At 41.0% G+C, this 27,547-nt stretch overlaps 1 protein-coding gene across 1 annotated transcript in view; it reads left to right on the plus strand.

Annotated features, from left to right (window-relative positions):
* sycp1 (synaptonemal complex protein 1) overlaps window positions 1-27,547 on the plus strand; it is a 374,769-nt gene that overhangs the window by 24,056 nt on the left and 323,166 nt on the right. Inside the window, exons 2-3 of the mRNA XM_043716250.1 lie at window positions 3,881-4,045; window positions 9,694-9,761. Of these exons, the coding sequence (XP_043572185.1) occupies window positions 3,881-4,045; window positions 9,694-9,761 (233 nt within the window). The remainder of the gene's footprint in view (window positions 1-3,880; window positions 4,046-9,693; window positions 9,762-27,547) is intronic.

Below are 27,547 nucleotides of genomic sequence, written 5' to 3' on the forward strand. Positions count from 1 at the left end.
TGGGTTGGCGATGTCATTTCCTGTTCTTTTTCTCAGGGGGTGGGGTCCAAATCAATGTGTTTGTTGATAGAGTTCTGGTTGGAATGCCATGCTTCTAGGAAATCTCATGCATGTCTCTGTTTGGCTTGTCCCAGGATGGATATGTTGACCGAGTCAAAATGGAGTCCTTTCTTTTCTGTATGTAAGGATACTAAGTGAGGGAGGGTCATGTCGTTTTGTGGCTAGTTGATGTTCATGTACCCTGGGGACTATTTTTCTGCCTGTTTGTCCAATGTAGTGTTTGTTACAGTTCTTGCACGTATTTTATAAATGACGTAAGTTTTGCTTATTGTCTGTATTGGGTCTTTCAAGTTCATTATCTGCTATTTTAGTGTGTTGGTGGGTTTGTGGGCTATCATGATGCCAAGGGGTCTGTGTAGTCTGGTAGTCATTTCCAAGATGTCTTTGATGTAGGGGAGAGTGGCGAGTGGACGTGTTTTGTCTGCTTGTTTGGGTGGTTTGTTGCTGAGAAATCGGTGGACTGTATTCATTGGGTACCCATTCTTTTTGAATACACTGTATAGGTGATTTTCCTCTGCTCTGCATAGTTCCTCTGTGCTGCAGTGTGTGGTGGCTCATTGAAATAATGTTCTGATGCAGCATCGTGTGTGGATGGTGGGATGATTGCTTCTGTAGTTCAATATTTGGTCCGTATGTGTTGTTTTTCTGTAGACGCTGGTTTGAAGCTCTCCATTGGCTGTTCGCTCTACTGTGACATCTAGGAATGGCAGTTTGTTGTTTTCCTCCTCTTTAGTGAATTTTATGCCAGTAAGGATATTATTGATGATCTTGAAGGTTTCCTCTAATTTGTTTCGTTTAGTGATGACAAAGGTGTCATCCACGTAGCGGACCCAAAGTTTGTGTAGGATGGTTGGCAGAACTGTTTGTTTGAGTCTCTGCATTACTGCCTCTGCTAAGAACCCTGATATCTTAGAGATCCCATGGGTGTTCCATTGGTTTCTCTGTAGGTTTTGTTGTTGAAGATGAAGTGGGTGGTGAGGCATAAGTCCACTAGCTTGACGATACTGTCCTTGCTAATGAAGTTGGTGGTGTCTGATGTATGTGTCTTTGGGTCTTCTAATAATGTAGTCAGTGTTTTCTTGGCCAGATTGATGTGAACAGGGCTATTGTGTCAAAGGAGACCATTATTTTATCCTCTTCTATCTTAGTGTCTTTGGTCCTCAGGAATTATTGGATGGAATGGTGTGAGTCTTCTACTAAGTGTTTTAGTCTTTAGTGTAGTTCCTTGGCCAATCTGTAAGATGGTGTTCCAGGTAGGGAGACTATGGGTGTGAAGAGGGTTCCTGGTTTGTGAATTTTGGGTAATCCGTAGAAGCGTGGTGTGTTGGGTCCGTCTGGTTTCATTTTTTGGAAGTCGGTCTTATTTATTTCTCCAGATTTCTGAAGGTTTTTGAGTCGGGCTGTGATTCGGTTCTCTAATTGTGGGGTCGGGTCAATCGTCACTTGTTGGTAAGTGTTGGTAACTGCAAGTAGTGCATTCGCTTTTTCAATGTAGACTCTTTGATTTAAAATGACTGTCAAGCGTCCTTTGTCTGCATATCGGATAACAATTTGGTGCGACTACCTGTCTGATAGTTTGCTACATTGAAAAAACGAACAAGTGGTGATAGCCCTACTCAAAAGAATTTCAGATATCTGGAGAAATAAATAAGACCGACTTCCAAAAAATGAAACCAGATGGATCCAACATACCACGCTTCTACGGATTACCCAAAATTCACAAACCAGGAGCCCTCCTCAGACCCATAGCCTCGCTACTTGGAACACCACCTTACGGATTGGCCAAGGAGCTACACCAAAGACTAAAACACGTAGTAGAAGACTCACGCAACTCCATTCACTCCACCCAATAATTCCTGAGGACCATCAAAGACACTAAGATAGAGGATGAAATAATGTTCTTCTTTGGTGTAACAGCCCTGTTCATATCAATCAATATCAGCTGGCCAAGGAAACACTGACTACACTATTAGAAGACCCAAAGACACATACACCAGACACCACCAACTTCATCAGCAAGGACAGTATCGTCAAGCTAGTGGACCTATGCCTTACCATCCACTTCGTCTTCAACAACAAAACCTACAGACAAACCAACGGAACACCCATGGGATCTCTAAGCTATCAGGGTTTTTAGCAGAGGCAGTAATACAAAAACTCGAACCAACAGTTCTGCTAACCATCCAACCCAAACTTTGGGTCTGCTATGTGGATGACATCTTTGTCATTACTAAATGAAACAAATTAGAGGAAACCTTCAAGACAATCAATAATACCCTTACTGGCATAAAATTCACTCGAGGAGGAAAACAACAACAAACTGCCATTCCTAGATGTCACAGTAGAGCAAACTGCCAATGGAGAACTTCAAAACACAACATACGGACCAAATATTGAACTACAGAAGCAATCATCCCAATATCCACAAACGATGCTGCATCAGAACATTATTTCAATGAGCCACCACACATTGCAACGCAGGAACTATGCAGATCAGAGGAAAATCACCTATACAGTGTATTCAAAAAATGGGTACCCAATGAATACAGTCCATTGATTTCTCAGCAACAAACCCAAACAAGCAGACAAAACACGTCCAGAAACCCTAGCCACTCTCCCCTACATCAAAGACATCTCGGAAATGACTGCCAGACTACTCAGTCCCCTTGGCATCACGGTAGCCCACAAACCCACCAACACACTAAAACAGCAGCTAATGAACTTGAAAGAACCTATACAGACAAGCAAAACTAATGTCATTTACAAAATACCGTGCAAGAACTGTAACAAACACTACATTGGACAAACAGCTAGAAAACTAGCCATCAGGATACATTAACATCAACTAGCCACAAAATGACATGATCCCCTCTTATTGGTATCCTTACATACAGATAAAGAAGGACACTCCGTTGACTGGGACAACACATCCATCCGAGGATAAGCCAAACAGATTCAAGCATGAGAATTCCTAGAAGCATGGCATTCCAACCGGAACTCTATCAACAAACACATTGACTTGGACCCAATTTACCACCCCTGAGAAAAAGAACAGGAAATGACACCACCACAGGAAATGACATCACCAACCCAAAAAATTCCCAAACATATAAATAGAAAGCAGGAAATATCAGCAGTGCTATCATCAGAGGTTCACTGAAGATGTTACCTAGTATAGTGATGAACCGTCTGAAAATGAATTCTTTGTTTCTCTGTTTTTTAACTAATCACACTATATTACTTTGTATCTTACAGCAACAGTTATGAAATAACTAAATTTTGGTCTTGCTTAAAAATGAAAGGTTTGCTATTGGTTATACTCAAAATTAGAGTGCTCAAAACCTGAAGGTCTGCCCAATCTCTGCTCAACAACTTAGACCTCACAGATGTTCAGCCAAGATCAGATGAAGTCTGAGGCATGAAAATGAAATCACACTGGTAAGAAGTTTGGGAAGCATGGCAGTAAATAATTGTAATTTAATACTCCTAAGAGAATAAGCATTATATTTTGTTCTTCATTAATTATCTTGCCACTGAATATTATGGAAGGTAATAAAATGATGCAGCTATGTGTTGAAATAACAGTGCATTCATAATACAAGATGAACTTTGTAACAATTTATTAAGTAATTTTCTGAAGCTCTATTGAACTTCAAATTCTTGGTTAACGTTGATATTAGCAATAACGGTGGATTCCTGAAATTTGGTTTGATTTCTATTTGGGTAAATTTGGTTTAAATTACTGAGATAGTGAATGATATCTGTAGCTTTTATAAGGGCACCCACGGTCTGTTAACATGCTTATATGAATTTTTAATAGAACACTGAACATATAAGCCAGTTGTACACAAAACTGTTCCATGAAGCTGAGAAAATCAAGAAGTGGAAATTAGCAATGGATAATGAACTGTGGCAAAAAGATAAGAAATTACAAGAAAATAAACAAACTATTGAAGTTCAACGTAAAGCAATACAAGAACAGCAGGCAAGTCTGAAGTATTATGCTGATTATTATACAAAACAAGCTTGATTTGTTTCCCTCCAAAGAGGAGTGTAATTATGTTGGTGGTGGTGAGTTCTGTCTACTGCCAATGTTATGCTTTTCTAACCCTGATTGTGTGGCTCTTCTGCTTCTCCCTTCTGCCTGATGTTTAGAAAAAAATTCTTTAATCTCTGCCACTTCCAATTTTCTTTCCTGTCCTTAAAGTGCAACACTGATTTATATTCACATGTAATCTTCGTTTGACTTTGAACTCAATATCCTGTATTTATTTCTCCGTATTCAGTTCCCCAACTGTGTGTCACTGCCTTTTTTAATTTGTTCATGGGCTATTGGCATTGCTGGGAGGCATGGCATTTATTGTCAACCTGTAATTGTCCTTGGGAGGGTGGTTGCAATGCCACTTCAGTGATTTACTGCAGTGTTTGTGGTGTAGGTACACCCTTAATTCTGTTAGGGAGAGTGTTCCAAGGTATTGATTCAACAATGAAGCAGGAATGGTGAAATATTTCTATGCCAGAATGCTGTGTGACTTGGTCAGCTTGCAGATGGTGTTGTTCCCATACACCTGATGTCTTAATGCATCTTGTTAAAGTAAGTTGCTGGCTTGGAAAATGCTGTTGAAGGAGCATTGGTGAGTTGCTATAGTGTATCTTTTCAGAGAATCCCTATAGTGTGCAAGCAGGCCATTCAGCCCATTGAGTCCACACCGACCCTCCAAGAAACATCCCACCCACACCCATCCCCATCCTAGCTGGAAATCTGCATTTCCCATGGCTAATTGACCTAGCCTGTATATTCCTGGATACTATGGACAATTTAGCATGGGTAATGCACCTAACTACGGACTAAAACCCGGAGCACCCAGATGAAGCCCATGCAGACACAGTGAGAACGTGCAACCTCAACACAGATAGTTGCCTGACAGTGGAATTGAACTCGGGTCCCTGGCACTGTGAGGCAGCAGTGCTAACTACTGAGCCACCCTGCTGCCCCTATCTTATGGATCATAAATACTGTTGCCACTCTCTGCTGGTAGTGGAGGGGGTGAATATTTAGAATTATTTACATCAATTGAGCTGCCTTGTCCTGGATGGTATTGAGCATTTTATGTTGTTAGAGTTGCAGTCATCCAAGCAATGGAAGGTATTCTATCACATCATGATTTGGGTCCTGTAACTAGTGAACATGCTTCGGGGAGTCAGTGAGTTACTTCCGTTGACATAATTCCTTGCCTCTGTTCTGCAACTTAGCCACAGAGTTTAACAGCTCTCTGAGATGGCTGAGGAAGCCACTTAGTTCAAAGACAGTTATGAATGAGCAACATCGACTGGCCTTGGCAGTGGCAACCATATCTCATGAAGAAAATAAAGAAATAAATATTAATATTTGGCAGCAAGAATTCCTCAGTTATTTTTTTCAACTAAGTGCTGATCAGTTTTGACAACTAAGCTTTAATTTGCTCAGCATGCTCGATCTTGAGCATTTGTCCTCAAGTAATAGTAAGGGACAGATGTTTATGCACATCCAAGTTATGCAGCATGAAATGTTCTGTGAAACACAGTATGATATGGGACACTGCAGGCTCTGTTGATGAAAGCTATCTGCCCCATCCCCCACCCTCTGAAATGAACTGGTATGTGATCAAGCAGTTAAAACATGCTCATCATCTTCTCAAAGGGATTTAAGATGTCCTTCACAACAGCATCCATGTACTGCCAAATAATGACCAAAAATAAATTGACTAGACCATTAGTTCTGAAAATCCTTCCTTAAATGTCTCTCCTCTGCCACCTCTTTTCTCCTTTTTAAAATGCTGACTTGTGCCTTGTAGATGGAATAGGCTTTGGGGAGTCAGGTGGTAACCTACTGCTGCAAGATTCCTCGTCTCTGATCTACTTTTGTGGCCATTGTATTTAAACGACCAGTCAAGTTCAATGTCTGGTAAATAGTAATCCTCTGGATTTTGACAGTGGGATTCAATGATTGTGATATCATGGAAATCTTTCTTGTTTGAAATGGTCATTGCTTGACACTTACGTGACACAAATGTTACTTGCCACTTGTCAGCCCAAACCTGGATGTTGTCCAGATCATGTTGCATTTGGGCATGGACTGCTTCAGTATCTGAAGAGTTGTGACTGTGTTTAATGTTGTACAGCCATCAGTGACCACCCGCACTTCTGACTGTATAATGGAGGGAAAGTTGTTGATGCAGTAGCTAAAGATGATTGGGCCATGGACAGGATCCTGAGGAATGGCTGCAGAGATGTCCTAGAATTGAGAAGATTGACCTCTAACCACAACAATCCTTTGTGTCATGTATGACTCCGGCTACTGGAAAGTTTTCCTCCTGATTCGCTTTGGCTCCCATTCTGTTAGAGCTCCTTGACATCTCATTCAGTCAAATGTGGCCTTGATGTCAAGGGCAGTCATCCTCACCACACCTCTGGAATTTAGCTCTTTTGTCTATGTTTGAACCAAAGTGAGCATCAGTGAGAAGGTTATTACTCAGCAAGTGCTGCTTGATAACTCTGTTGATGACACCTTCCATCACTTTACTGATGATCAAGAGTAGACTGATGGGATGGTAATTGTCTGTGTCTTATGTCGTATAGTTTTTGTTTGAGTATGCTTCTGTAAAGTTTATTAGAATTGTTATTCCTTGTGAGCAATGTGTGAGCATTGCTGGCAACAGCAGAGTTTGTTGCCTAGGCCTAATTGCCCTTCAGAGGTGGTAATGGTGGTGAGCTGCTACCTTGAACTGCAGAAGCACATCTGGTATATGAACATTGAAGGAATAGCAATCGAATTCTAAATCAGAAAGGATGTCCACTTCCATTGGAATACCCTGTAACTCCTTATATGTAGGTTCTATGTATAAATCCTCTAAGAGAGGGATTGGGTATTTACTCAGCTGCAAGAAGCGGTTTGCAGTTTATTTAAACTCCCTACAAAGGCAAACTGTCCCGTTGGGCTTCATAATCAGTACAGCTGCTGATGCCAATTCTTCAAACTGGACTGGTTTGATTTTCCTTCACTTTCCAGTCTTCTGATTTCTGCCTTTACTTTTGCCAGTAAGACAAATGACACTGGGCAGGCCTTGCAGAATCATGGAAATGCTTCATGGTCAACATGCAAGATGGCCTTGGCTCCTTTAATAGTCCCTTGACCTTCCTAAAAAACGATCAGGTATTTAATTAGGACTTCATTCAGGAAGCCATTTTCTAGTCAAAAAAATATTGAACCAATTTAGGTGAATCTTTCTTAACTAATATTGCCCCATCAAGTTTGGGCCTGTGTCTGTAACAACAATCAGTGGTAATTGAATCAGCCAGCAGCTAGTTGTAAGTTGTATTTTTAATCTGTAAAAGCTCTCTAGTATAGATTCTCAGTCTTGCCAAGGTCTTGCACAAACTTTAAGAGTTGGAGTCCAGAGTGAATTTTGATAAAGACTGGTACTGTGATGGCTGCACCAGTTTCGACCTCCTTGAGTACTGGGTGACCATTAAACCTGATGTTTATTTTGATTGGTTCTGATTTGGATGTCACTAAGCAATTTAATGGTTCCAGACCAGATGTAGGTGGACTTTCCAGGATATGCACTCTTCTGGAGTTCTCTTACTCAATTTAGGTCCAGTGGGACCCTTTGCTGTTTCTAGACTGTATACCAGCAACACGACAATAGCTTGCTGGCACGTTTGGCTGTGGCAATGGCTTGTTTTGAGGTTTTGCTGTGGGCTGACGTAGAATCCCTCTGTTCAGGATATGTCCTGACTGAAGCAATGCAATTGGCTTCATGCAAGTGGTGTTCCCCAGGCACAGTGAACTGGCAAGGGTGTCCACTTCCATTGGAATACCTCACAACTCCTCTATTCCACATGCTATACTTTCCAATGATAATGGCAATTGCAGTGTCTGTTGAAGTCCAGTAGGGCTTCAGCAAGTAGGCACCTTTGCATGCTTTCATCATTATTGCCACTTACCAAATGGTCTTTCAGCATCTCATTAAGGGTTAAATCAAAGCCACATGCTCTGCCAGTCATCTAACCTAGTCAAAAATCCCAATATGGATCTCCCGGTTCTCAAACTGCCGAGTAAAACCGACAGTGTGTCAGAATTAGAGGATGCTTAGGGTTGTAATGTCCCTTAACTAAATTTGTCAACTCTTGAAAGATATTTGTATCTAGCACCTCAGGGAAAGTTAGGCTCCTAGTAAATGAAAAAGCTGCAGGTTCACAGTGTCAGCAGAATTACGTGTTGTCTTTCATTTGTCTGGAGAAAATAATGCAATTTTTCCACATACTGGGCCTAGTTTTCTACTGCAGGATTCAGAGTTAAGCTTCCCAAATAATAGCACGATGCCAGAAATGCTTACCCCAACTGAAAGACGTCTGTTATGAATGAATTTCTTCAGGAATGTACAAAATTGAAAATCACACAACACCAGGTTACAGTCCAACAGGTGTATTTGGAAGCACAAGCTTTCGAAGCGCTGCTCCTCCTTCAGGTAGTTCAGGAATGTGCTTTTCTCTCGTTGCCACTGAGGTAACTCCACACAGGCCGGTAGCCCATCACCAAGTCGCCCTTTATTTACATGTAGAGAGACCTTGACACTGACCTGGCTCCCTCAGAGTCAGCTGTTAGCTTCTTGATTTGACCAGATTAACAGCTCCAATCAGGGAACTCATTTTCTATGAAGTCCACCTGGCTGACCTAGTTACAAACACTGCAGTAAGTGTACAGGTTTTCTATATGAAAAGGTACATTTAACTTTTTAAATTATTGCTTGGTAAGGTAGAAATTAAATATTATTAAAAAGAGATGGAAGTCGAAACTTCATCTTGCACTCATCAGAAGTAGGATGCAAGAAACAAACTTAAAAAAAAACAGGAATTTATATAGCATGAGAAGAGTGTACTGATTGTTTGGACAATCATTGGTTGGTGTGGAAGTGTAGCAGGAACAATTAATTGTCACTGTCAGTTCTTAGATCAGAGAGGTAGAATCTGATTACTGTAGTTAGGATTTCACCATGTTAATGTAGCAGAGGTTGGCAATCTCCATGATCTTTTTTTGCAATAAAAAGGATGCCAGTTTTGCAGGAGATCCTTTTCTGTACATTAACCAAAGTCCTGTGGTATTAATACAAATTTAAGATTATTAGTTGGGCTTGTTGCCAATGCATTTGCACATATCAGAAGCTACATATGTTAACAGACAGTACCCTGAATCCATGCAAAAGGAATTTGTCAATACATTGCATCTTTTTCATTTGAGTAAAAGGAAGTAATGGAATTCTGCCAATCTCTGCTTCACCCTGACCAATCAGAGTCTACTTCCATTGTCTGAGAACTAAGATCGATAGTTTATTGTTTACACTGCATCTCTACATCAAGAATGGCAAACACTCGAATCCTTTTTTCTTGCGTATAAATTGTTGCCCTTTTATTGAAGTCTTTTTCTTGCATCCTAGTCCTGATGAGTGCAAGATGTAATCTTTGATTTCTTGTCGTCTTTTAGTAAAACGTAACTTTTAAAAAAAAAATCTGAACACTGGAATTATAAATTAAAGTGCTTATATTCAAATAAACATTGCTAAATAATAATCAAGTAATTAATACATCAAACAGTTTGAAAATGAGAGTCTCAGTATGAAATTAGAAGAAGAGATCAGTAAAAATGAAGAAGCGACTAAAATGTGAGTAACACTTCAAATAACTCTCTCAGGCAGAAGTATACAAAATTGTTTAATTTTGGGTTAAATAACATTAATTATGAATGGCAATCGTAGTGATACTATCAGAATTTATATTTGTTTGGTTTATGTGCAAAGAGTTCAGGGGAATGCACATGCAAACCCAAGTTATTGCACTCTATAAAGTTTATTGCAGGAAGAAAATATCTTGTAGATGCCATAAAACTGAAGCCATGTTTTATGATCCTCCTTCCAAAATGACATACCTTTTAGAAAGGAGGGTAGCTACAGGGGACTGCTGCACTACCAGCATTCCTCTGTTCTGTGGTGGTCGCCCATGTCCTTTCTGCCTATTCAGCCTTCATTTGCAGTGTGACTACCTCTCAGAATGTGATACCCAGGACATACTCATTACTGCGGATGCTCCACAGAGAATTCACCCACAGCTTCAGCTTTGAAATTTGATTAACCAGTAGCTGTAGTTGGATACACACCCTGCTCATGTGATCATCAGGGACAGTCAAAGCTTCCATGATTTGCTACATCGTATAGGAGGAGCATACGACCAGTGTGAGCTCTGCTGCCATGATTTCCTTTAAGTCCATTAGTTACTCCCCCTTTTAAAAATACGTTATGCTTATTTTATGTCACTTATATGTCACCAAAATTAACTCTTAATCACTAGTTTAAAAAGAACCTATTTTAAAAAATACATTTCAAAGCTGGGGTGAATCCTCTAGAGCATCAGCAGCAATGAGTATGTTATAGAGCGTGATATCTATGAAGTGGTCACACTCAAGTGAAGGCTGAATAGGCAGAAAGGGCATGAGTGACTGCCAGGCTGAATAGAGGAAGGCAGGTAGTGCAGGAGCCCCCTGTAGCCACCCCTCTTTCTAACAGTTGACAACAATTTGTACACAGACCCCAACAGTGACACCAGATGACAGCACTTTGTAGACAGTCCCCATTAATGGCATCATTCTAACCAATGAAATTGGTGATTTCCTGTATTGTCAATCCTGTTGATTTGAACTCAGCACAGGAATATTCGGAGACATTTAGTAGGCTGCCAATCTCCAAAACTCTTCTGCTCCCGTCCTCTCTGAAGTTTTTGTAACTAAGAAGAAAAACATTTGTCATATCATGCCAATGCCAGCTCTTCACAAGAGAAATCCAGAACTAATCTGTTGCCATGTATATCTTTTGCTTCAAACATTTTAGAGAGAGACTGCATTCTTAACTTTTGTGAAGATCCAGTCTTAAGTAGAAGTGAAGACTAGGGTGGACTGACAGATTACCTGTTTGATAGTTTCACTGTTTCTTGAACACCAATTGATCAATGATGACCAACAAGAGCAGGAAATTAAGACCCTTGAAGAAAACTTGTATACAAGACATTTTGTGAGCTCCCATTTGGGTTGCAATACATCTCAGTTAGTGGAGTAATTTGGTAGCGACCTCCCAGGTCTGCAAGGAGTTTGCACTGACAATCAGTGTCCAGAAGATCCAGGATGTAGAGATTCAAACTCCCACCAGCATTGACAATCTCACTGAGAAGTTTGTCACCAGATTTAAATATCTTGGATCAACAATTACGAGCAACCTGTCCCTTGATGCCAAAATCAAGATGAGATTATTACGACCAGAGCTTGCAGCTGTCACATCAAAGTTGAGAAGGCAGAATAGAAGAAGGCAGGAAGTGCAGAGTACCCTGTGGCCACCCCTCTTTCTAATAGATATATCATTTTGGATGGAGGACACTAATCCAGATGAATGTATGGCTGGAAAGATGGTACAAAAGGTAGGACTTTAAATTTTTGGGGCATTGGGAATATTTTGGGATCTTGTCAAAAAAAACCTTTGGGAAAATGTGATCATAATATGGTAGAATTTTCTGCTTTGCTTGAACATTTGTGTAGTTCAGTCCAGAAGTGACAGATACACTAAAGTAGTCCATCCTTCTCCTGAGATGAATTACTTTGGTTTCATACTTTCCATACGGCCTCCAATGACTTACACTCATGCCAATCTCTACCTGTCCAGAATTATGCCTTTTTAATTGCTCCCCTCATATCTACTGCTAAAACGTGTCACTTTTTATACTGAATAAGACATTCTTCAGGCTTTGCAAGATTCCTTCTACCATGATGCAGCTACTTGCTTTTTGGAAGTCTATTAATATTACATCAACAACTGTATCTTCATGAACCCTCTGTTACTTCATTCTAAACACTAGTAAGTTGATTAAAAATAGTTTTTCAGAAAATCCTTAACTACATCACATTTGTCCAAACAACTTAATTTTGTTACATTCAAATGTTTTCCCATCACCTATTCTAAGCTGTAGTTATTGCTGTAGCTTGAAGCTGTCAGCTTTCACAACTCTTTCTGAAAAAATGTGTAATGTATTAAATTCTTCAATCTCCTGATACCATGTTCGGCGACTGCAGAATGGTCTTAAGAGGGAGGGTGAGCAGCCAGAAGTCATTGTGCACATTGGCACAAATTACATAGTTAGAATAGGGATGAGGTATTTCTTAAAAGAGAACAGGAGGATATGGCACATGAATGCATGGTTAAACAATTGGTGCAGGGGGCAGGGATTCAGATTTTTAGATCATTGGGACCTTTTCTAGGGCAGAGGTGACCTGTTTAAGAGGGTCAGGTTGCATCTGAACTGGAAGGGGGCCAATATCTTGGTGGCCAAGTTTGCTAGTGCTACAAGGGAGTGTTTAAATTAGATGGCAAGGGGTTGGGATCCTCAACGGGAGGGATACAAGTGTGGAGCTGGAAGGCGCTACAGTAATTAGAAATAGTAAAGTGTAGATATGGTCAGGTTGGAACACGACGGGGAGCAAGGACTGCCTGTTGGATTAAATTGCATCTATTTCATTGCAAACGGGTGGACAAGTAACGCAGATGAACTCAGGGCGTGGATAGGTAGTGGGACTGGGATATTATAGCCGTTACAGAAACATGGCTAAGGGAGGGACAGAAATGGCAACTTAATGTGCCAGGATATAGGTGCTTTAGGCAGGACAGAGGTGGTGGAAACAGGGGAGGTGAGTTGCATTTTTGATTTAAGGTGAGTATCGCAGTAGTAATCAGAGATGAAATAACTGAAGAATCATCCAGTGAGGCTTTGTGGGTGGAGCTAAGAAATAAGAAGGGAATGATGACCTTATTGGGGTTGTACTCTAGGCCCCCAACTAGTAAATGGGAATCAGAGGAACAAATATGCAGGGAGTTTGGGAGACTTGCAGGAGCAATAGGGTTGTCATTATAGGGAATTTTAATTTTCCTAACAGACTGGGACTGCCATAGTGTGAAGGGCTTCGGTAGGGTCAAATTTGTTAAGTGTGTTCAGGAAAGAAGTACAATATAGAGGGTCCTACTCTGGAAGGGGCAAAACTCGATTACTCTTGGGAAAAAGGCCAGGACAGGTGACTGAGGTGACAGTGGGGGAGCACTTTGGCACCAGTGACTATAGTTCTCTTTTAAAATAGTTATGGCGAGGAAATCATGAGGGCAAAATGGGGGCACAAGATAGCCTTGGTGAAAGGATTAGAGTGAATCCAAAGAGATACTTTAAATATATTAAAGGAAAAAATAAGATCCCTCAAAGGTCAAAGTGGATATATATGTGGAGAACTGCAGGAGATAGGTGAGGCCTTCAATCAATATTTCTCCTCTGTGTTTACCATGGAGAAAGACATGAAGACTTGGGAACTTGGGGAGATTAATGGTGATATCTTGGGGACAGTCCATAATAGGTATTGGTTGTATTAGAATCCATGAAGATGAATAAATGTGCTGGTCCTGACCAGATATATTCAGGGACACTGCAAGAGGCTACAAAAGAAATTGCGGGGGCCCTGGCTGATATTTTTGCATCATTGTTAACCACAGGTGAGGTCCCGGAAGACAGGAGGTTAGTGAATGTTGTGCCCTTATTTAAGAAGGACTGCTAAGAAAATCCTGGGAATTATAGACCAGTAAGCTTAACATCTGTGGTGGATAGTTTACTTGAGAAAATTCTGAGAGATAAGATACACATACATTTTGAAAGACTGGGTTTGATTAGGAACAGTCAGCACTGCTTTGTGCATGGGAGATTATGCCTCACAAATTTGTTCTCGTTCTTTGAAGTGACCAGGAAGGTTGATGAGGCCTCAATATCTCTTGTCATCAAGGGTTCCTATTCCTGCCAACCTTGCCCTTCATAAGAGTCGATATGGATTTCAGGAAGGCCTTTGCTAAGATTCCATGTGGTAGGCTGCTCTGGAAGGTTAGATCACGTGGAATCTGGGGTAGAAAGCAGAGGGTAATAATGGAAGGATGCTTGTTGGACTCGAGGCCTGTGACTCGGGTCGGTGCTGGTCCAATTGCTGTTTGTTACGTATATCAATGATTTGGATAAGAATGTATAAGGCATGATTAGTAAGCTTGCAGATGACACTAAAATAGGCAGTACCATGGACAGTGAGGAAGGTTATCAGAAATTGCAACAGGACCTTGATCAGCTGGGGAAGTGGGCTGAGAAATGGCAAATGGAATTTAATATGAATAAGTGTGAGGTCTTGCATTTTGGAAAGTCAAATCAAGGTAGGAGTTTCATAGTGAATAGTAGGGCCAAATGGAGTGTAGTGGAACAGAGGGATCTTGGAGTTCAGGTGCACGATTCTTTGAAAGTGGAGTCACAGGTAGACAGGCAGTGACGAAGGCCTTTGACACACTACCCTTCATCAGTCATGGCATTGAGTATAGAAGTTGGGATGTTATGTTGCAGTTGTACAGGACTTTGGTGAGGCCTCACTTGGAGTATTGTTCAGTTTTGGTCACCTTGCTATAGGAAGGATGTTATTAAACCGGAAAGAGTGCAGAAGAAGTTTACAAGGATGTTGCCAGGACTCAAGGGTCTGAGTTACAGAGGGAGGTTGACAAGCTATGACATTTTTCTTTGGAGCATTGGAGACAAAGGGGGAATCTTTTAGAAGTGTATAAGATTATGAGAGCCATTAATAGGATAAATGCACTCAGTCTTTTTCCCAGGGTTGAGGAATCGAGGACTAGAGGGGACCTGTTCAAGGTTAGAGGGGAAAGAGTTAAAGGGAACGTGATGGGCAACGTTTTTACACAGAGGGTAATACTCATGTGGAATGAGTTGTCAGCAGAAGTTGTTGAGCTGGGTACATTAACAACATTTAAAAGACATTTGCATAAATACATAAGAAAGATTAAGAAGGATATGGACCAAGTGCAGGGAAATGGGGTTAGCGTAGATGGACATTTTGGTTGGCATGGACCAGTTTGGGCCAAAGGTCCCGTCTCTGTGCTGTAGGACTCTATGACCTGATGACTCCAATTCAACATCAATGGAGAATTGGAAAAATAATTGGAAGATTATGGCCAGCAGCTCCACAACTTGCACCCTGATTTTCCTCAATATTCTTGTAGTATAGGTAGCCTTCAAAAGACTTCCTTTTTATTAATTGTTAACTCATCCAGTATCTCAGCTGCCTTATCTTTCGCTGTCATTTTGGCAACCTCAATTATCATTGGTAAGGGCATATGTAAAGTACCCATTACCTCAACCAAAGATTTTGCTTGCATGTGTACGTTTTCTTTATAGTCCCACCCAGGGACACATTTTAGTGGGTGGCATGGTGGCTCAGTGGTTAGCACTATTGCCTCACAGCACCAGCACCCCAGGTTCAATTCCAGCCTCTGGTGACTGTCTGCATGGGTTTCCTCTGGGTGCTCTTGTTTCCTCCTCACATCTCTATGTGTAAGTCAGGTGAATTGAGTTCCTGGTGAAGGGCTTTTGCCCTAAACGTCGATTTTTACTGCTCCTTGGATACTGCCTGAACTGCTGTGCTTTTCCAGCATCACTAATCCAGAATCTGGTTTCCAGCATCTGCAGTCATTGTTTTTATCATGCTAAATTGCCCATAGTGTTAGGTGCATTAGTCGGAGGGAAATGGGTCTGGGTGGATTACTTTTCAGAGGTTTGGTGTGGATTTGTTGGGCCGAAGGGCCTGTTTCCACACTGTAGGGAATCTAATCTATTCAGTATGCATTCCTCCTTTTTCTATGTCAGCTGCTAATCTCTGTGGGTACTCTTTTTTTATTTTTCCTTTTTATTTCCTTTCTCATTCTATCTCTCTGAAATTTCTGTATTCTGCCTGTGCTCCTTTGTATTACCAACCTAATATATATCATGCATTCTCTATCGAGAGTATGGTGCTGGAAAAGCATAGCAGGTCAGGCATCATCTGAGGAGCAGGAGAAGCAACGTTTCGGGCATAAGCCCTTCACATTCAATTCCATCTCTATTCCTCTACATTCCATTGGAACTCCACCTGGAAGATATCTACCAAAAGCCACTCAGTTTACCTCTCTATAGCGATATCTCATCTGAACATTCTTTCTAAGTTACTGCTGATTAGTGGCCTGTATTTTGTCATTCCTTGGGGAACATCACATGCAGGAAAGCAACTGGACAATTCCATGCGTTAGTTGTTACTTACAAATTAAAGAAGGAAATTCGCACAAAACAAATGCCCCACAATCTAACTCAAATACTAACACTATGATAATGGCATATGATTGTCTGCTGCACTCAGTTCTCATCTATTGGAAGTGGATATCATTAGGTTCTGTCTAGCTTGTGGCATCTGACATAGCCAAGCTCTGCTATGAACAATGGTAGTTTCCTCCTCCCCGTTGTCTTTGTGATCCTCTTTGGAAGACTGCTCCTGTTCTCCCACTTCTTAATCATTCAGCATTTCCTTGTCATCTGCTCCATTTCTGCAGAGCACAGTGTACCAGGATAATGCAGCACACTGTGTACTGTACTGGAAGACTTCCCCAGACCTATTAAGCGCAACTGCATCTTCAGCATCCTCAGCTATGATCTCTGCCTGAGTGTGGTAATCCTCATCCTCCTTGGCAGCCTGCTGCTCCTCCTGGGGTAGCCAACAGGACCTCATCTTTCTTCATGTGCCTTTGGCTTCTTAGGAAGTAAGGTAAAGTGACCGACATGACACCAGTGGCTGGGTGCGTGACATTCAATGGCAATGACCTTAACGGAAATATAAGGAGCAAAAGAGGTTCCTAAATGTCAGAGTCAGAGGTGGCAGTGAAGGCTGAGCTCACTGAGACGTGCACCACCTTGATAATGAGGGCCAGGTTTCCATCATTCATACAATTTCAGCCTCAGCATGTACAGCAACTTGGGGAAGTTACTGCACTGGCCGAGTGACCAGCACAAAGTCCCCTCAACATTCTCATCTCCATTGTTCATATATATTGCAAACAACAAGGGACCTAGCTCTAATCCCTGTAGCACGTCATCTGGACACTACCTCCAATTACATAAACAGCCTTTTGCCATGAGCCAAGTTTGGATCCAATTTGCCAAGGTACCCTGAATCCCACGTGCTTTTGCATTCTTTATCAATCTCCAAAGCGGGACCTAATTGAAAGCCATATAAATTATGTCAACTGCATTACCCTCTTCTCCACACTTGGTCACCTCCTTGAAAAATTCAGCAGACTTGTCAGGCACGACCCCCTCTGACAAACTGCGCTGACTACCACTGATCAAACCTTGTTTCTCTAAATGGAGATTAATTTTCTTCTTCAGAATTCTCTCCAATAGTTTTTATCCCATTGATTTAATACTTACTGGTCTGTAGTTTACTGCTGTATCTCCGCCATCATTCTTGAAAAGTGGAACAATATTAGCTGTCATTCAGTCCTTTGGCACCTCCCCTGTGGCCAGAGAGGAATTAAAAATGTGGGTCAGGGCCTCTCTGATTTTTTTTCCCTCATTCCCCAAAGTAGTCTGGGATATAACTCATCCTGTTGTATCCAAGGTGACTGATGACTTTGGAATTCAAGCAAGATTCACAATTCTACTCCCGCAGTGACCAAGGATTTCATAAGACCTGGTGGTATTCATCTTGAAATGGTCATCTAACTGGCAAATTACAATTCTTTTATTTTTAAAAATTATCTCTTAACTGTGCCTGTTTTATGAGTGGGAGGTTTATGATCAAAGAAGATTGCATTTAAAATGTAGATATTAATTCGATTACCTTGTAGTTTATCTATGTTCTGTTAAAGCTATGTTCTTAATAATAAATAAATAATTTTTGTTCCATTATAAACTTTGTATCCAACATCTGTTATTTGTAAAGTCTTGAGAGAAACAGTTGAGCAAATTTGAGAGTTTAATGTTTCAATTTCGTTGTGTTGTGAATTGCATTAAAGAGAGGTTAATTTGATTTGGCTTGCTATATTTGTAAGATATAACATAAGCTTGCTTGACATGTTTGCTAAAATAGGCAACTGAATAGAAATAGCTGGGCACTTAACAAATAGTAATTCCTGTAATTGGCAACAGGTCCATGGTGTAGCAAGGTATTTTCCATGCCATTTGTGAAAAGCTTAAAGTATGGAGTGAGATTCTCCCAACATCAAGTTGGATCTCATAGCACTTCTCAAGTAATCTTGCCACAATCTTCACCACGGCCCATCTTGTTAAGACCTCTGTAAGATTCTGCCCTCAATTCATAATACATCTACACTATTTCCAACACCCATAATTAATGTGGTAAATATGGGTAAAAGACTTTGATGGAACACCCAATGGTGCATGTGATTAGCAAATGTGATCAAGCCAGATGTCACAAATTACTGTGAAATTTCCCCAAAGGTGTTCATGAAATTGTGGACCATCAAATCATATTCTTAAGAATCTTAATCTTCAAGGTGTCACAATTTTCACTTTTGCTGAGCTAGCCATAGACCTTCCTCATCAGTCTGTTACTTCTGTTCTACCTGATAATTCTCCTTTCCTCTGTATATGCTCCTCAGACTTTGAAACTGCATTTCAGTGCCTACATACAACATAACTCCAGGCTTTCAATGATGGATAACTTCATCAAGCTGAACAACCACTTGATTTTTTTTTCCTTAAGCTGTATTGAGAGTCAGCTGCAATAAGCTTTGTAGCATTCAATTTCTCTCATTAATGATGTTAATCAAGTATCAACGGTTGCAGGCTTTTTCCAGAACCCCATCATTTGCCCAACACAGCAACGTCTCATTTTCTGAGCTTCCTCGGGCTTACTGAGTTCTGCCTTCAACATTTTTACTGCTTATTAACTCTTGAGAACTGCTTTCTGAGTTCTAACAGCACAGCTCTTGGCTGCTTACTGTGTCCTCCATTCTAGTTCAGCTGCTTTTGTAGTGATACAATTAGCTGCAGCATCCTAACATGCTTCGGTTTCTCTCATCCGCCCTCACTGATTGTAACCTTTGAACTCATCTTCTTTGATTCCTAAAATGTCCTGAGCCACCTATTGAAAGCCATGCAGTAAGGTCCTTCCCTGTTGCTAGGCAGAATTGAATGTTACCACTGAGCAAATCATTGATATGTCTGTTCTGTAAATATTCCAGTATTGATTGAGTTTGTTCAGTACTAAAATAGATACAACTTAAGGAATTCATCACAACTGTTTATTCTACTATCCTTTTAATACTATCTGTGATTATATTATAATTGTTGCAGAATGTTTGGTTGTGGTGATTTTTCTTTACAGATATCATGTCTGGATTTTCTAGCTCATCTTGGTATACTCAAAATGCTATCAATAACTGCTGAAGGACCTCTACTGAATCTGGCCAATACTCTGATTTTGGCCTTCCAGAGCTCTTGTAGAGTTGGGTCTTTTGATGCCTCTATTTGAGGTTGCTTGCTTTTGTGCAGCACAAATCTCATCATGCTTATCTATTTAACATCTTTAACTTCACTTCGCTGTTAATTGCAATTAACTGCAGATCTATTAAATGCCTGTGGTTTTATAGGGTTTGGTAATCTGCTTAAGATAATGTGATGTAAGCATTACATCTTTTAACTAATATTGCAAGCCTCAGTCTTTATCTTAGAGATGTTGTAAGCTAGGAGATACATGGTTTCTGCTAAACATTAAAAGGTTTGTTGTCGGTCTTTACCATAGATTTCTTCTCAGAGGGTGGTATGGATTTATGTGATCTCAAACTTGAGAACCAACACCTTTCCTCAATGATTGAGTAGTTTGATTATTCTGCTTTTGGGTTTTGGAACTAAATGTAATTAGTGTTTCCTTTTGAAAGAACAGGTTTGTTGCCCTTTTTGAGAAGTGTCTATTTCCAAGGTAATCTCTTCTGTGGTCAAGTGAATATGGGCTCAAAATTAGGCATTCTAAATTGTGCCTCACAGAAAATTGGCCAAACTAAATTGAACAGAAGCCAGCAGCTATTAGCTACAGAGAACAATGGAAACCAAGGGCAAAGAGGTCACAAAGATTCAGAGGGAACTAGTTATAACATGTACCAGGTTTGTGTATTGGAGCAGTATTTATCATACTTTCAGGCACTTTGACTTCTAGCCAGTCCCTGCAAACGTGAACTTTATATTTCCTTGATTTGGCAACAATGAAGGGTATTGGCGCAGCCCCATTGAATGCTTTGAACCCTGCTCAGGACCCTATTAGCCAAAGGCCACAGAACATTTGGAAAGGTCTGGGGTGAATGGGGATATGAGATCCTTCAGTGAAAGACTCACAGCAAGACACGAAGGGCAAACATTTTACACAATGGGTCCTTCATGTGTGGAATGAACTTCCTGAGGAAGTGGTGGATTGGGTACAGTTGCAATGTTTAAAAGACATTAGGGTAAGTACATGAATAGGAAAGGTTTGGAGGGATATGGGCTTGGTGCAGACAGGTGGGAATAGTTTAATTTGGGATAGTGTTTGGCGTGGACTGGTTGGACTGAAGGGTCTGTTGCTGTGCTGTATGACTCTGTGTCTTAAATATGGATGAATATCACTACTTGAGTAAATTGCGCCAACCATATATTTTTTGTTATTGCTCTGAAAAGAATGTGCAGCGCAAGTGTATTTGCAATATTATTTTTTACTTACACAAGAGTGTTTTCTGTACTTGTGATTCTCAATATATTTGCAGGCCTATGCTGAGTGCATAATTCTGTACTGTAATTTATCCATCACCTATTCCAAATCAGGGTTCCTGCACTTCATATAACTTGTATCTTACTTGCTCTTTCTAAAACATAATAGCATACTTTGGGTGAGTTTAATTTCACAGATGGTGCAAGACCAGAGGTTGATTTGGACAGTACTGAAATAGTTAGGTTGAAGTGACAAAAACATGGATGAGGGTTTTAGTAGTAGGTAGCTGATTAAAGAAAGGGAGGCAGGATAATGCTATGGATTAAAATCAAAAGACTTACTGATTAAAAACTTTCTTTGGAGTCAAATAGCAACTACTCTAGTTAGACTGAAAATTGAATGGAGAAGAGGACAGCATTGAATAGAAAGGGTATGGAGTTTGTGATATGATGCCTTCAGTTTTACTAATTTTTAACTGGAGTTTTGAGAAGATTTGTAGCTCAGGTTGAGGTTCTGGATGTAGGTTTGCTCGCTGAGCTGGAAGGTTTATTTCCAGACGTTTCATCACCCTACTAGGTAACATCTTCAGTGGGCCTCAGGTGAAGCATGGCTGATAAATCCTGCTTTCTATTTATATGTTTGGGGTTCTTTGGGTTGGTGATGTCATTTTCTGTGGTGAAGTCACTTCCTGTTCTTTTTCTCAGGGGTGGTAGATGGGGTCTAACTCGATATGTTTGTTGATAGAGTTCCAGTTGGAATGCCATGCTTTTAGGAATTCTTGTGAGTGTCTTTGTTTGGCTTGTCCTAGGATGGATGTGTTGTCCCAGTCGAAGTGTGTCCTTCCTCATTCGTATGTAAGGATACTAGTGAGAGAGGATCATGTCGTTTTGTGGCTAGTTGATGTTAATGTATCCTGGTGGCTAGTTTCTACCTGTTTGTCCAATGTAGTGTTTGTTACAGTTCTTGCATGATATTTTGTAAATGGCATTAGTTTTGCTTGTTGTTTGTATAGGGTCTTTCAAGTTCATTAGCTGCTGCCTCAGTGTTTTGGTGGGTTTGTGGGCCATCATGATGCCAAGGGGTCTGAGTAGTCTGGCAGTCATTTAAACAAATTAGAGGAAACCTTCTAGACCATCAATAATACCCTTCCTGGCATAAAATTCACCAAAGAGGAGGAAAACAACAACAAACCGCCATTCCCAGATGTCATAATAGAGTGAACAACCAATGGGGAACTTCAAACCAGTGTCCACAGGAAAACAACCAAATATTGCACTACAGAAGCAATCATCCCAACATTCACAAACGGCGCTGCATCAGAACATTATTTCAATGAATCAACACAGAGGAACTATGCAGAGCACAGGAAAATCATCTATACCGTGTATTCAAAAGGAATGGGTACCCAATGAACACAGTCCACCGATTTCTCAGCAACAAATCTAAACAAGCAGACAAAGTACATCCTAAACCCTAGCCACTCTGCTCTACATCAAAGACAACTCGGAAATGACTACCAGACTACTCAGACCTCTTGGCAGCATGGTAGCCCACAAACCCACCAAAACACTAAAACAGCAGATAATGAACTTGAAAGACCCGATACAGACAATGAGCAAAACTAACGTCATTTACAAAATACCATGCAGGGACTGTAACAAACACAAACCCACCAAAACACTAAAACAGCAGATAATGAACTTGAAAGACCCAATACAGACAATGAGCAAAACTAACTTCATTTACAAAATACCATGCAGGGACTGTAACAAACACTACATTGGACAAACAGGCAGAAAACTAGCCACCGGGATACATGAACATCAACTAGCCACAAAATGACATGACCCTCTCTCACTAGTATCCTCACATACAGATGAGGAAGGACATCACTTTGACTGGGACAACATATCCATCCTAGGACAAGCCAAACAGAGACATGCACAAGAATTCCTAGGAGCATGGCATTACAAACAGAAGTCTATCAACAAATACATGAGTTAGACTCCATCTACCATCCCCTGAGAAAACAACAGGAAGTGACTTCAACACAGGAAATGACATCACCACAAGAAATGACATCATCAACCCAAAGAAACCCAAACATATAAATAGAAAACAGGACTTATCAGCAGTGCTTCGCCTGACGTCCACTGAAGATGTTATCTAGTAGGATGACAAAACGTCTGGAAATGAACCTTACATCTCAGTGCTTAACTGGATGAATTTTGGCTCATTTAAAATGGGATGTCAGACAAATAGTGTGACAAGAAATTGACAAGTATGTTGCCAGGACTCAAAAGTCTTGAGTCCGAGGGAGAGATTGGATAAACTAGGACTTTTTGCTTTAGAATATAGGAGACTGAATGGGGATCTTATAGAAGTGTGTAAGATCATGTGAGGCATGGATAGGGTGAATGCACTCAGTCTTTTTCCCTGGGTTGGGAAATCAAAGACTAGAGGGCATCAGTTTAAGGTTAGGTGGGAAAGAATAAAAGGGAACCTGAGGAGCAGCAGTTTTACACAGACAGTGGTACGCGTGTGGAAGTAGCTGTGGCAGGTATATAAACAACATTTAAAAGGCATTTGGTCAGATACATGGATAAGAAAGGTTTAGAAGGATATAGGCTAAGTGCAAGGAAATGGGGTTAGTGTTGATAGACATTTTGGTCGGTATGGACCAAAGGGCTAGTTTCCATGCTATATGATTCTATGACAGTGTGAGCAACAAAAGCCGTGGTTAATTAGAATTGACTTGTCAGCATATATTTGAAACCTAATGACTGTCTGTCTGTAAATGATGTTGTTAATGGCAGTTGTAAACAAGGAGCGAGATTCAGGGGCAAGGAATCTTCTTAAACTCTATTGGGAAGGTCTGTCTTCTCTTTACATAGTACTGTGGAGTTTTTATCCTCCTAAGGAGGCAGACAATGTCAATGACTATGTTAAATTTTCAGTGGAATTTGTACGTGTTGTAAAGAGTGTGTATTTTTATTTTTCTGCCCATTTCAATCCATCTTAAAAATACGAAGAGCTGTTCTTAAAAACCAAGAAAGTTCTAGTTCATTTGCTACCTGACTAGATGGTTCCTGCTGCCCCTTCCCATGTGAGAAAAGGTGGGTAAATTTTGGGAACCACTTTTATGGCACTTGTGGTGCAGTGGTGATATCCTCACCCCTTGACTGGGAGACCCTGGTTCAGGTTCCACCTGTAACAGAGGTGTGTAATGCCATTTCTGGACAGGTTGATTAGAAACAAGGTTGAATTTATTTTTTAAAAAATGGTGAAGGATCCAGCAGTTTTTTGAAGCAGGAAACTTTTTTTTTAGCATTTTAAGGATGGTTTACATCAATCATTGCTTGAATGAACTGTGAAGTGTTGTTTGCAGATAGGTTGGTACAAAGGGTTATATATAAATGGAGCTTTGGTTAGCAACAAGTAGCTGACTGGTCTGAAGACTACTGACAAGTTATTGATGACAAAGGCTGTCTTCCTGCCAACATCTATGTAATTGATTTTTAGGTAGTTAAACCTTGGTTCAATGAAGAGTGCAGGAGGACATGCCAAGAGCAGTACCCAGCACATCCAAAAGTGAGGTGTTGACTGGGTGAAGCTACCAGACAAGACTGCTTGTGTCCCAACAGCATCAGCAGCAAGTAACAGACAGAACTAAATCTTCCCAAAGCAAACAGGTCTAATTTCTGTAGTTTTGCCGCAAGCATTCATGCATGGTGGTGGACAATTAAACAACACTGGAAGAGAGGAGACTCAACATATATTATCATCTTCAATGATGGGAGAATAATCTGTGCAAAAGATAGAACTGAAGCATTTGCAACAATTTTCAGCCAGGCAATTTTCAGTGGATGATCTGTCTAGACCTTGAGTAGTTACCAGCATCACTGATGCCAGTCTTCAGTCAAGTCAATTCACTGTAATATAAAGAAATGATTAGAGACACTGGATACTGCAAAGTCAATTGACTCTGACAACACTCCGGCAATAGTACAGAAGACTTGTGTTCCAGAACTTGCAGCACCTTCCTAATCAAGCTATTTCAGTACAGCTACAGCACTGCATCTATGTGACAATGTGGAAAATTGCCCAGGTATGTCCTGTATACAAAAAGCAAGAATGTTCGAATCTGTCCAATTACTGCCACATCAGGTTATCAACAGAGCTAGCAAGCAGCACATTCCTAAGAACAACCTAGTCACTGATGTTCAGGTTGGATTTGGCCAGGGCCACAAGCTCCTGACCTCATTACAACCTTGGTTCAAATGTGGACAAAAGTGCCAAATGCCAGTGGTGAGGTGAGAATGACAGCACTTGACATTAATGCTACATTTGACCAAGTAGAACATCAAGGAGTCTGAGAACAACTGGAATCAAAGGGAATCAAGGGGAAATCTTGCCATTGATTGGAGTCATACCTGGCACATAGGAAGATGGTTGTGGATTCTTGTCCTGAAGAAGGGCTTATGCCCGAAACGTCGATTCTCCTGTTCCTTGGATGCTGCCTGACCTGCTGCGCTTTTCCAGCAACACATTTTCAGCTCTGATCTCCAGCATCTGCAGTCCTCACTTTCTCCAGAAAGTAGCACCATTCAAGGATAAAGGAGGGAACCTCTGCTTGGAGGCAGAAGATGTGATGAGATCCTAAATTAATGCTTTGCATCAATATTCATATTGGAGAAAAATATGGAGGATAGTGCAATGTGTAGAACATGCTAAAATGCTAGGGCTTTTTAAGATCAAGAAAGAAGTGATATTGGGTCTCTTGAAGAGGTTAAGATGGATAAGTTCCCAGCGCTCAATGGAATGTACCCCAGGTTATTGAGAGAGGCATGAGAGGAAATTGGAGGGGCTTTGACCAAGATCTTTGCATCCCTTGCTAGCCACTGGAGAAGTCCTGGAGGACTGGCAAGAAGCTAATGTTGTACCTTTGTTCAAGAAAGGCAATTAGGATAATCCAGGAAACTATGGACCAGTGAGTTTCAGATCAGCGGTTCGGAGAGAATTCTTAGGGATAGGATTTATGCGCATTTGGGAAGAGATGGCCTAATTAGGGATAGTCAACATGGCTTTGTGCAGGGCAGGTCATGTCTTACGAACTTGATTGAATTTTTTGAAGAGCTGACAAAGCTAATTCATGAGGGTAAAGCAGTGGATGTTGTCTACATAGATTTTAGAAAGGCTTTTGAAAAGGTCACTCATGGTAGGCTCGTCTAGAAGATTAAGATGCATGGGATCCACGGTGATTTGGTCACATGGATTGAGAATTGGCTTACCCATAGAAGGCAGAGGGTTGTGGTGGAAGGGTATTTTTCAGGCTGGTGGTCCATGACTGTACTGGGACCTCTACTGTTTGTGCCATATCTAAATTACTTGGATGAAAATGTAGATGAGTGGGTCAGTATTGCAGAAAATATAGATATCGGTTGAGTTGTGGATAGTGGAGGAGGTTGTCAAAGAATCCAGTGGGATATAGACAGTTGCAAAATTGGGTGGTGAAATGGCAAATGGAGTTTAATCCAGGTAAGTGTAAGTTGCTGCACTTCGGGAGATCGAATTTTAAGGAAAAGTATACAGTTAATGGCAGAACCCTGAACAGCATTGATGTACAGAGGGATCTTGAGGTTCAAGTCAATAACTCCTTGTCAGTGGCCCTGCAAGTAAATAGGGTGGTAAAGAAAGCGTATGGCATGCTTGCCTTTATTGGTCGGAGAATTGGATACAAGAATCAGATGTCTGGTTGCAGCTTTATAAGACTTTGCTCAGGCAACACTTAGAGTATTGCATTCAATTCTGGTCGCCACAGTATAGGAAGGATGTGGAGGCTTTGGAGAGGGTGCAGAGGAGAGGGTTTCAGCAATGAGGATAGGCTAGAAAAACCCAGGTTTTTTTCTGGACCGCCAGAGGCTAAAGGGTAACTTGATAGAATTCTATAAAATTATGAGATGCGAAGATAGGGTTGACAGTCAGAATCTTTTTCCTAGAGTTGGAATGTCTAAAACTAGGGGGAAAGGTTTTTACACTGAGAGTGCTAGGACTCTAGAACAAACTACTAAGGGTGATGCTGGAGGCAGATGCAATAGAGATGATTACGGACTTTTACGTAAACACATGAAGATGTAAGGAATGGAGGGACATGGACCAAGGGCGGGCAAAAGTAATTAATTTAATTTGGCATCATGTTCGGCACAACATCGTGGGCCAAATAGCCTGTTCCTGTGTTGCACAGTTCTATGTTCTAGGTCCTGCCCTGATTGGCCTCACCAACATGCAACATCTCACATTTATCAAACTTAAACTACATCTGCCACTCCTTGGCCCATTTGCCCATCTAATTAAGAGTCTATACTAGAGTGGTGCTGGGAAAGCACAGCCGGTCAGGCAGCATCCGAGGAGCAGGAAAATAGACATTTCGGGCAAAAGCCCTTCAGGACTGATGGAGTTGAAATACTGTTTGTTGAGAGTATGAATTATCCTTAGATATAGTATAGAAGGGGTCCTTTGCAGTTCTGAGAGAGTATGGCCCCCAGCTGAGACAAGGCTGACTGTAAAGAAGTTAGGTACTTGTCAGGATGGCTGAGTGGTCTAAGGCGCCAGATTCAAGTTCTGGTCCCTTTCTGGGGGTGTGGGTGGGGCGACACGGTGGCACAGTGGTTAGCACTGCTGCCCCACAGCGCACAAGACCCAGGTTCAATTCCCGCCTCAGGCAACTGTGTGGAGTTTGCACATTCTCCCCGTGTCTGCGTGAGTTTCCTCTGGGTGCTCCGATTTCCTCCCACAGTCCAAAAATGTGCAGGTTAGGTGAATTGG

This window comes from Chiloscyllium plagiosum, chromosome 26 (genome assembly GCF_004010195.1).
Source record: "Chiloscyllium plagiosum isolate BGI_BamShark_2017 chromosome 26, ASM401019v2, whole genome shotgun sequence".
Taxonomy (NCBI): Eukaryota; Metazoa; Chordata; class Chondrichthyes; order Orectolobiformes; family Hemiscylliidae; genus Chiloscyllium; species Chiloscyllium plagiosum.